This window comes from Mus caroli, unplaced genomic scaffold, assembly GCF_978045245.1.
Source record: "Mus caroli unplaced genomic scaffold, Mus_caroli_1 scaffold_10, whole genome shotgun sequence".
In the NCBI taxonomy this organism is placed as follows: domain Eukaryota; kingdom Metazoa; phylum Chordata; class Mammalia; order Rodentia; family Muridae; genus Mus; species Mus caroli.
The window spans coordinates 83,102,934-83,114,225 of record NW_028227265.1 but is presented as its reverse complement, the minus strand read 5'-3'; the positions used below and the strand labels follow the sequence as shown (position 1 = coordinate 83,114,225).

Sequence of the window (11,292 nt, the reverse complement as noted above, 5' to 3'; positions counted from 1 at the left end):
TGTCAGTGAGTACGTTTGCTAAACATACTTTTAAAGGAATCTGTTTGGTTTACTGCAATTACTTATCGGTAATCTATTCACATACCTCTCTAGACATACTTGCACACTGCTGGTTAGTTATCTAACCCCCAGTGAACATAGATCCATGATTCCCATAGAAGAGCTGGCAGTTAAAAAGCTCTTAACACAAAGGTGAGCAGAAATAAGATGGTAGATCCGAGGTCCGTGGACTTGGGCGAAGGCACTGTGAACAGGAATTTTAAACTATAACAGTTCCATTGTGGTTAGAAATAATTTAGACCAGTCACAAATTAACATCAAAAATTTTTTTTCTGTTAAAAACATTTTGAGGATCTGGAGAGTGCTTCCTGCTCATCTAAGAGACCTGAGTTCAGTTCCTAGGACCCATGTTAGACAGCGGGCAATCAGCTACAAGTCTGGGTCCAGGGGTAGCTGATGCTTATTCTGGCCATTATAGTAACATGCACACTGGTATACACACACACACACCACCACCACCACCACCACCACCACCACCACCACTACCACCACCACCACCAAGTAAATCTTTAAAAACAGTCTTAGACATGTTTTTCATGTATTTGAATGTGTGTGTGTGCACATTACGTGTGTTAAGGTCAGCGGGCAATTTGCAGTGGTTGGTCAGTTCTCTCCTGTGAGGGTTTCAGGGATCAAACTCAGGTCATCAGGATTAGTGACAAAGGTCATAACCTGCTGAGCCATCTCTAGACCCATGGTCAAGTTTAAATAGCACAACTGGGAGGCTCCGGCTCCCTACATTGTGCCTGGTGCTCTCTCCTGTCCAAAAGGCCTTACCTTTCTCCTGCCTCCCCTCTTTCACTCTCTGACCCGGAAGTCCCTCCTCCTTCTAGCCAAGTGATTGATTGGTCCCTTGAAATCTTTATTCATTAGGGGAAGGTTCCGTCACAAAACAAAGATCACAAAAAATGTCTTTAGGCAGTCTAATAAAGTCAAAGAAATCTGAGGTAATAGAAAATAACGTGTGCAATTTTGCCATAGAGAAAAACAAGGAAACCATGAGGGGGTGTGACCAAAACGGCACTTGTTTTATGAAACCTGGAGGCTAAAGTAGCCACCTAAAATGCTCAGCCTTGTTATTGAGCTGAGGCTAAACCTGAGGCTGTTCACCCACTTTGGGGGCATTAGGTCCGGCCCTAAACTCTTAGATATGCCCAAGAAGGAAACTACAGAGTCACTTTTGCCTTTATGGATCTCAACTAACTCCGTCTCGCTTTTCATATCTGTCGGAGGCATATCTCAGGCCTCAAGATCCTCCTGTTGTGATTCTTTCAAGATGCATCAATAACTCTACCCTGCTTCTCCTGAGTGTAAAAAACTTGATTTTCCTCACTGCCTAAGGCCATGTGCAATGTGCAGACATCACCATACACTGTCCCAAGGGTTACAAGATGAACCACTGGTTTGACAGAAAGAGTCTGGAGCCACTGGGCCTGAAAATAGGCCTATCAGTAAAGCCAAGTATTCCCAGAGTAGGGCTAAGATTTCCCAGTTAAATAAGTTATGAAAGTCAGGCAAATAACTCCTTTTTATTATTCGGTGTTTCTCTATTTCACAGCAGCCAATGGGGTAGGAGGCACTTATATTCCACTTGGACTTTTTCTATGGAGAATAAAAAAAAAAGTCTCCCCACTCTAAAAAGAAGTTAAAGCCATGCTGTTTCCTTTAGAATGAAAAGACGTTTATGAACTTTTTCCTTGGAAAAAGCATAGACCTAACATAGACTTCCAAAACTTGCCTCAGACAATGATCTTGTCCTCTGAGTTAATTCGAGGAGCTCAAAGTGATGACTTTCAGGGATAAGCCACATTTTGTTGCTCCCGTTTCAAGCCTGTCGATGCAGGCGGCCACAGGAGCGTTTTGAGGCATGAGATGGGGATGGAAGTCTATGTTAGGTCTATGCTTTTTCCAAGGAAATTGGTTTCCACTGTGGAAGTCTAGTGTTTGGGGTTTTATAGGCTGTTTCTTAGTTTAGTTGTTCATTTGACAGAGTATCACTTTTAGTTTCAGGAGATGAACTTTATTCCACAAAGACCCATCACCAAGGAGGGGACCTGTCACCAAGGGGACTCAAAAGAATCTAAAGGCATCCATTCCAGCTCCAGGGAATTGGCTCCAGGATCCCCATGGATACTCAAACCCTCAACTGTAACAGAAAATCCTCTAGTGTTCACATGTATCCAAAGCAAATCTAAAGATGACGAGTTTTAAACCATATCTTGATGACTACAATACCTACTGGAATGCAAATGTGGTGAGAGAATATTATGGTTTATTGCTTATGGAGATTTGACAAGGAAGGAGTCTATGCATGCATGCATGTTTAATACAGACACAACTTCATTTATGTGTGTGGGGGATGCATGTATGTCTCCATGTGTGAGCACACATGTGCACGCGGACATGTGTGTATATGGAGACTTAAAAAGTTGATGTAAGGTGTCTTTCTCAGTCCCTCTCTACCATATTTTTTCAAGAAAGACTCTCATTTAACCCTGTGTTCAAGAGTCTGGCCAGACTGCTGGCCAGTAAACTCCAGGGATCCAGCCTCAGTATAGAGGAGCACCTCCGCACCCTGAGTTTATGTGGGTGCTGGGGATCACGTTTACACAACAAGTTCTCTATTGAGTCATCTCAACTCTAGGCACAGTTAAAAAGAAAAATTCTTTTCGTTCCCCGGTTGTTGGAATGCTGTTAGATTCTATGTTAAATCCACAGCTAGATGCTGAAGACCACCGAACAAACACGTAAGCATTCTTCCTTCCCTTCTGACAACATGGACAAACGTCCCTGACGACATGGACAAACGTCCCTGACGACATGGACAAACGTCACAGGAGTTACCTGAAGGACATTTAACTCATGTCACCAGTTTTTAAATGAGTGGTTTTATAAGAGAAATTCGCCCCCCGCAAATAACCATGTTGCTCTATAATTTCATACAAAATGGGACCACACGCAGCTCTAACCACTGTCCTGTGTTAAAACCACCCCCGAATGTGATCTTCTCCAAGTCCACAGGGAAAGAACTTTGATACAGGAACTCCATGTTTGGTTTTCAGTTTAAAAACTGTAATAAAAAAAAAATGTGCAACAGAACTGTTACCAAACTCACATTAATCAGAGAGGGAAACTGGCCTCCTCTAAATAATTTATCTCTCGAGTACCAAAAAAAAAAGAAAAAAAAATCCACTTACACATATAACCAAATGTTATTTAATATCTTAAAAAGTAACACAATCCAAAATGGATATTTCACACAACACTACATATACAACATGAACACAATATTACCATATGGAGGGACTTTCAAATATAGACTTACAAAAATCCCTGTCCTTTTTTTTTTCCTTTTAACTTATTGTACTAAGGATGACAAGGAATCATCATTTACAATATGGTACACGGACACGATAAAAACCATGTTACAAATGTGCTGTTAGAAATCAGTAACAGTAGGGAAGACGTTTCATGAACTGCAGTTATTTCTTATGAAATACTATACAATATAAACAGAACATCCATCTTGGATGACCTTTACAGCAACCAGAGACCAAGTCATTTAAAGTTTTTTTTTTTTTTTTCAGTGCAAAAACATTTTTTATTCAAGGCAGTCTTGGCTGCAAAACTCCTTCCTAACATAGTGAATCCCACGTGTACTTCTTAGCTCATTGACCCTAATGTAATCGTCACAGTCAGCCACGCAGAGAAAGACACCTACAGAGCCATGATCCCTTGGAACTCGGAGGGTCAAACTGAATTCTCTTCCAGAGAGTACAGGTGTCACTGCTCTAAGGACTTTACATTTGTACCTGTTGACACTGACATGAAGGTGACTCTAGGGGAGCTCTACTCCTAACTGGCATGCGTGCACAATACTACACAGTATTCTGTTCTTCCAATGTGGAAACAGTGGTGGTGGAATAGGTATCTAGGTGGGAGGAGGAGACAAGGAGGCAGAGAGGGTAACTCTCAGAGGAAAGGAAGTCAGGGCTGTCTAGAATGTTCTATAGGATGAAGGTCCCGGAGCTGGAGAGGACTGGGATTGGAGGGGAGCTCAGGTCTCAGATGTGGTACCTCTTTTGGGGCAAGAGTAGGGGAATGGGGGGTACCAAGGTCAGCCTTTGGACAGGGAGGTAGGCAGGTGCACAAGGACCAGCCTGGCTCTAACCTTCCATTTCTGCCTTTCCAGAGCCATTGGTACCTCACTCGGAAATACCCTTTTCCTAGTCGGACGGGTGCGTGTGCTCACAAGTGAAGCCAGCAATGAGCCGTTAAAGGCCTCTGACTGCCTGCATACAATCACAAGACCGCTAGTTTCCCCTGGAGCTTTGCCGAATTCTAAATTTTGCAACCATTAAGCCTGTGAACAACAATAATAAAGACACAGGCATATGGATCATAGAAGCCGTCACCACGGAGCCCCTCTGCATTGCTGGCGCAAGCCAAGGGGACGGATATCAATCAGGGAGAAGCCAGTACCTTCTGCAAACACATGAGATCTACTAATAAAATGTCTCCCTGTGTATAATTCATGAAATGTATCCTAAGGAAAACTCCATGAGAAAATATCACTTGTATCATTAATACTCTAAAACCTTCTTCGAGAAGGATGAGGTGACAGCTGATTCTTTTGTATTTCTTGGCAAAGCTCGGACAATAGCAATCCCTTTCCGCCATGTTTAACTAGCCCAAAGAAAAACAATGCCTCCCATGGCTTTTGCATTCATTTTTCTTGTTTCTAATTTCCCCAAGCCTTAAACACGGGCCAAGGAGTCCCTCGCTCACAGGACGTTATTGGATGGGTTTGACAATGGCGGGGGTGGGGGTGGGGGGTGGGGAAGTTGGGGGTGGGGAAGGAAGCACCACTCCTTGTGTCTACTGTGGTCTGCGCTACACTGCTAGTTGGGTGTGGGACTGGTCTGTGGGAAAGGAGAAAGCAGATGTCAAAGACCTTCTATCTCATAATTTGACAAAACTCTTGGAATTGGATCAGCTTCCCAGATCCTACAAAGCAGGGCTTGATATAGTTTAGTGGATGGTATGTAGCTGAGCACTGTGAGGAGTGCTTGATAAATATTTTAAAGAAAAACTTAAAAAAAAAAAACTGTTTCAGCACCTTCCACTGCCTGGAGCAGCCAATGTTCCTGAAGATGGGGTTATCACAGAAATGACAGGAACCCAATGAGAAACTGTAAACAAAGGTGGATGTCTGGACTGGCCTTTGACGACAGTGGTATTGGTGTGGACTTGTTCATCTCGCACTTCCTAACTCAATACCAGTAAAGGGGTGCTGAGGTGCTGGGATTCCAAACACCTCTTTGAATGAAATGGACAAGGTGTCAAGCTGCATTTGTTTTCTTTATTAGCACACATCATAAAAATAGCATTTTAGTGATGTCTCACCATGGCCTATCAAACAGATAGAAAATAGGTCACTGGGAGAGAGGGGGAGAGAGAGAGACAGAGAGACAGAGAGAAAGAGAGACAGACAGAGAGAGAGAGAGAGAGAGAGAGAGAGAGAGAGAGAGAGAGAGAGAGAGCTGCCACTGTGTTTCTGGGGGATCTTGAGTCACACCGTTTGTCTGCTCCTGTCAAGCATACGTGTGACCCACAGGACCTGCTCTGCCATTGTGCGGCTAACGCTTCAGAAGCACTTTGAGATGCCCAGTTGAGCTGCGGAACTTTACCAGTCGCTGGTTGTTAGCGCAAGCTCAGAATGCTACCTCTCCCAAATGGTCTGGTGAGAACTGTGCCCATCACTGTCGCCACAAGCTTTGCCTTCAAGTACACTTTGTGGTGACAAGTGATTAATCCTAGGTAGGACTGTACAAAGCTATCTTAACCTAAAAGAGGAAGGATGTTCTTCTAGGTACACCCCCCACCCCCACCCCCTTCCTGTCTTGGTGGCAGCTGCAATAGAATTTCATTGTCCATTGTAACAGTTTCAGAAAGAGACATTTAGGAACAGCTGGTGTTTAAATCACTGCTCCTCCACATTCCCTTTCCATTTGTGTTTCCTGAATGTGAATTCCCCAACATAAAAAACACAGGCATTTCTTATTTCTACCTGGTTGCTCTCATTTCTTCTTTCCTATTGGTTTTCCCTATTGGGTGTGCACACATCCTATTTTTGCACTCATTAAGGTCTCCTGAGATGTGTAAGATATATAAAACGGTAGATAAATTGCTTAACAGACATCCCAGAATGCACGGCACAGTTCTTTTAATAAGAAGGAAGTTTGGGCTCCATAGGGTAGCGTATGATAAAAGCAGAGAGGCCCAAAGTGCTTCAAAGTTGGCAGTTCAAATTTCTCATGTCTTTTCTTATGGGGGGGGGGGTAGCAATCCAATTCAATTTCTATAGGAATTAATAACTTCCTAAATGTTTACCAAGTGGCTCTTTGCCAAAGAGGACTTTCTCTCTCTCTCTCTCTCTCTCTCTCTCTCTCTCTCTCTCTCTCTCTTTCTCTCTCTCAATAGCAGAAGTGGAGAAGCGGGGAAGACAGTAATTTTAAAATGTTCATTCATTTGTAACAAATCAAATGTGCTTTCATGGGGGAGAAGGGAGAGAGAAAGGGGAACAACAGGCTTATAGTTGGAAGCCAAAGGATGTTGTGAAAGAAAACCATGGCAACGAAAAAGTCATGAGTCCAATGGGTAAGTCACCGACACACACGCAACACCATGGCCTACTGTTGAAACGCGTTTGAAACATTGCTTTTTTGTCTTAAGAACACACTTTAACACACCGTGGCTGCCATTTCATCAGATTCATGGAGGTAGTTATATGTAAAAAATAAAAATTACCATAAAGTAATATGTTGTATCATAATAATATATAAGTGTGCAAAATGCCGACAGATGTGTTGACCCTTTAAAGTTGAATGCCTCACAGAGATTCAACCAGACTCAGTTTTGTAAACTTTTCCGTTGATAAACTCTAAAAACTAGACATGCCGTCATGGAACACAAAGCTGTGGTTCCAGTGGAGAATAATCGTGGCAAAGCCCAGAGAGGGCCTCAGCCTGAGGCTGTGAGAGTCAAGAGTCTCACCATCTTGATGAGACCATCTTAGACACATGCGCATATCCTATCTGCCATGTGCTTCCCACCACCAGTGCTTCCTCTATTCAAGAATCCAGGTTAGATTCTCACAGGAGTGTTTCTCCACGGCATGTCTGTTTGTGTGGTATATCATCTTTAAAGCCCATCTTGCTATGCTAATGGCTGCTGGTCTAAGGGAGGTTCTTTTGTTTATTTATTTTTAAATCATGTACTCCATAATGATTAGGCGAATAGTGTACACATTTTGTTTGAATAACACCTTCTGTAAACCTGTTTCTTGTGAACTATCAAAAATTCGTATTTTAAAGCTTCACTTAAACGTAGTTACGTCCTCTCCTGTTCACAGGGCACTCGGTTCTTCCAATGGCTACGTTCAGAGGGTCAATCAGAGACTAATGTATTGTTTGAATGGTCCTATTATTTATGACTTGAGTATGCCAAAAGTTTCAGAGCAGGTTGGTTTTTTTTCTTTGGGGGTGGGGTGGGGGATTAATTTAGACCAGATCTAGGAATCATATGGTATATGGCTCCTTAAGCAAACAGACTACAAAGTATACAAGATACATGGTTGCTCTTTCTGGACATGACTTAAGCGATAAGATAAACAGTGTGTTTCCGGACAACCGAGGCCTGCCTGGGAGGAAGTGAAGTATGAGATTCAAAGCCAATTGCCTTAAGCATTTCAATGATGTAGCGGTATATTGAGAATCTTGCTTAAGCTTCATTACAATAAGCACAAAAAAGAAATGTATACCAAACTTAAGGAGCCCAGTTTGACCCAACACAACTTCCAAATAGCAGACCAAAAATGAGTATATGTGTTTCCACCTACTTCATATGACAGAAAAAGAAGTAGCTCACAAACATGCTCGTTACCGGAATCTTGAGGGAAAATATTTTATATTGATTTTAAGTCATTTAGTTATGAATTCATTATGGTATATGGCTCCAAAACTCATCTGACACTAAAGTGAATATAACTTTATCTCTGGTCATGTTCCTGGGATCAGACCTAACCCTGGTGCAGATGGATTTCCAGTACCTACAGATGTATGCAGTGCTTCTCAGGAAACAGGGACTTTGGCAGAAGCGCCTTTCCTGTAGGACTGAAGAGGAATGGTTAGTGGGCCCCCTCCTGCCAAGCCTTTTGATACTGAGCACAGCGTCATAAACCAGAGTGTGGAGAAACCACTGTAAAAGATGAGGGTACTGCCACACAATCCCCCGGAACGGAACGCGCCTCCTGACATTGTTACAAAGTATCTGTAAACATTACTCTGGCATAGTTCATGAATGCATAATTGTCATTCTGATACATTTTAGGGGAGTACAAATTAAGAATATACCACACCAGCAGAATGAGGACACTCCACTGTCCATTATAAGGGCCCATGTATATTTCTAATCAAAAATTACTTTAAATGTTTGTCTCTATAGATATCTTCCCAGGAATAAAAGGCCTGAAGTTCAACTCTCCCTAAATTTGCTCTTTCCTACAACCACTAAAAATCATCTCCCACAGCCTAATTTAGGCATTCTATTTAAAACTACATAAAATAGATTTATGTCCCTTCCATTAGAAAGAATAACACCCTCAGGCCACATTCTTCATTTGTACCATAAAGAACATTTTGTTTCCCAACAAACTAATCACTGTATCTAGTATAGTAAGCTCGCTCATCCTAAGTGTCTCAAGGAGGCAGGCATCCCGCTCCAGTATCTGATTCATCCCTCCGGGTCATCCATGCACCCTCCTCCTCCAGCACTCAGTGCTGTGTCCCCGCCCTCCTCCGTGAGACTGCATTTCCCTTCCTTTGTCCACTTCAAAGGCCTATATTCCGGTCTGTGATTAGGGAAGGTTAAAAAAAAAATACTCAAGACAAGCATCAGTGAGCTGGAAAAGAGCGAAAACAAACACTCTAACTACGTCCATCCATCGGGACCTCTGACCCACTCCCATGGGCTCCTCCCGCAAGAGTGTCGTGAAAACTCACAGTGAAAAATGACTGGTACTTTAAAGGACTCACACACAAAGGGCTGGGGTCCCTTCTGCCCAGTTTGGCATTGATTTTCTTTTCCACAATGGACACCCCTACATTTACATTTTGTGGCGGCTTTTTTTTTTTTTTTGAGGGAGGCGGGGCTATCAAGAATTAGTTCCATGGCCCCATTCCCTATAGGCCAGCTGGGAGCAACACAACTCTGTGGCATTTCAGAATGGAAATTGGCAACTGTATGACATTGAAAAATGCATGTTCCACTTACAGTGTGTAGACTTTCCTATGTGTGCTCAGATACAGTTAGTGACGCGGGAGCAGACGTGTGTACATCTCCCCTACTGCTATTCGGTTGCTACAGAGCCATACATGTGAAAAGCAATACTCCAAAATGAAGATTTTTTTTTTTTTGCCCTAGCCTACTTAGCAGCACAGCTCAAGTAACCCCCAACCTGTGCTTGAGATGTTTGTCTTTGCAGAGATGTAAACATCAGGCCCAATCGTCGTAAACGTTGCTGTATCGGATGAGACAGAAGATCTGAGGCAGAAGGACAATCATACACTAGTAACAGAAGCTTGCAAGCAGTTGGAAGGTTTCTGTAATTTCTCAGCTTCGCTGGTCGGGGGATCCGTACTGGCGCGGAAGTTGAAGGTTGGACCAGCCCCGCCATGGGCTGGACTCAAAGCAGGATTCTGACGGCGGTTGCTTTCAACAATGCTTGATGTGTTGGAAGCCAGGCTCTCCCGAGTGCTAGAAGAGTAAAAAGGGTTGGTTTTGGTTTGGCTTTGAATATAAACAATTATTTGTTGAGCCCCTGAAGGAAGACCAAGTGATGGGGCTAATGGACTTCCTCTGTTGGTTCGTGATGTCATATCAATGTGCATCTCCATGATTATCTGACTGTGTTCATCCAGCCTGGGCTCTGAGACTCATGTGAGATATGAACTGCAGCTCACCTGGTTTCTGACTACGAAATGTGGTTTGAAATGTTTTCCCCTGTTCTTTATTTTCAAAAGGTGATGTGAGAGATGCCTACCACACTGGCAATGAACACACATGCCTATGTGATGATTTCAGCAAAAGTTGGGAATGCACAGACATCATGGCTCTTGAAAAAGATCTGTAATTGTACTAAAAGATTCCATTCCTTCGATATGCTTTTAATTAGATGTTAACTTGGCAGATGGACTTCAAACATGACACTAGCTGACTTTGCCACACAAATAGGAATGAAACTATTTGTAAATACTTTCTACCTCTGTCTCTATTTTACCACTTCAGTGAAAACATAGTTGTGTGTTCACATAAAGAACATTTTATCTCCCCTCTCTCATTTCTTTGTGAAGCTGCAATTCATTCCTGACTCCCTTTGAGAAAAATATTTTTATTTCTTAAGGATGAGGTGATTTTAAAATTTCATTATTTCCATTTAAGATTTCTAAATCAGAAATATTTGAATTGATTTCACTGCTATAGGAGATTTAAAACATCCATGTTTGAAAAGTGCCGGACAACAGCAGAAATAAGATCGCTTGGCTGGAGCCGGGCGTGGTGGCTCACGCCTTTAATCCCAGCACTCGGGAGGCAGATCACACCACTGGGCTGAAAGGGAGGAGGAAGGTTCTATATTCAAGGTTCTCAAAGTGACTCTAAAGCTTTTTACCTACTTACCTAGAACAAAGCAATCAGAATTGTTCTCAAAATACCCATCCCACTGGCACGATTCAAAGCTCAAAACATATTTGAAGAGTTATTTCCACACCTAGTCTAAGCTAGCTAAACTTAGTTATCAGATCAACAACCATGGTCTAGACACTATCTCCTTCCTTAGCAGCAAATTCCAACTGGGTATCTAACCCTGATCCTTTAGCAATTTGAGTTTTTGCATCATCAAGAAGCCAAGAATTAATTGTTCAAATAGCAGTATGTACACTGACGATCAAACAAACAACAAAACCCCCAATATTTTCCTTTTGGATGTAGTGGATCAATGTGCTTCAAGAGCTAAGTCAAGTTCTTCTGTTCAGCCTCTGATAGCATGGGCACATCTAAAGAATACACCAAAATGCCACTTAGGATACAAGGCACTTGGCTTATCTACTTACCTGCCTGACCTCTTTCCCTAGAAAAATCCATCAGTAGTTTTCCAGAGCTGTGACTGAGGTG

At 42.5% G+C, this 11,292-nt stretch overlaps 1 protein-coding gene across 6 annotated transcripts in view; it reads right to left on the bottom strand.

The window, feature by feature from the left end:
• Positions 1-221: 221 nt before the first annotated feature.
• Stox2 (storkhead box 2) overlaps positions 222-11,292 on the bottom strand; it is a 235,392-nt gene continuing 224,321 nt past the window's right edge. For 5 of the 6 annotated variants that reach the window (XM_029480538.2, XM_085843961.1, XM_085843962.1 and 2 more), the window contains one exon: positions 6,134-9,876. In XM_029480538.2, coding sequence (XP_029336398.1) covers positions 9,681-9,876 — 196 coding nt within the window. In that variant the 3' untranslated portion in view covers positions 6,134-9,680. Of the gene's footprint in view, positions 245-6,133; positions 9,877-11,292 lie in introns of those variants that run through there. The other variant, XR_015048652.1, reaches the window with a different exon arrangement.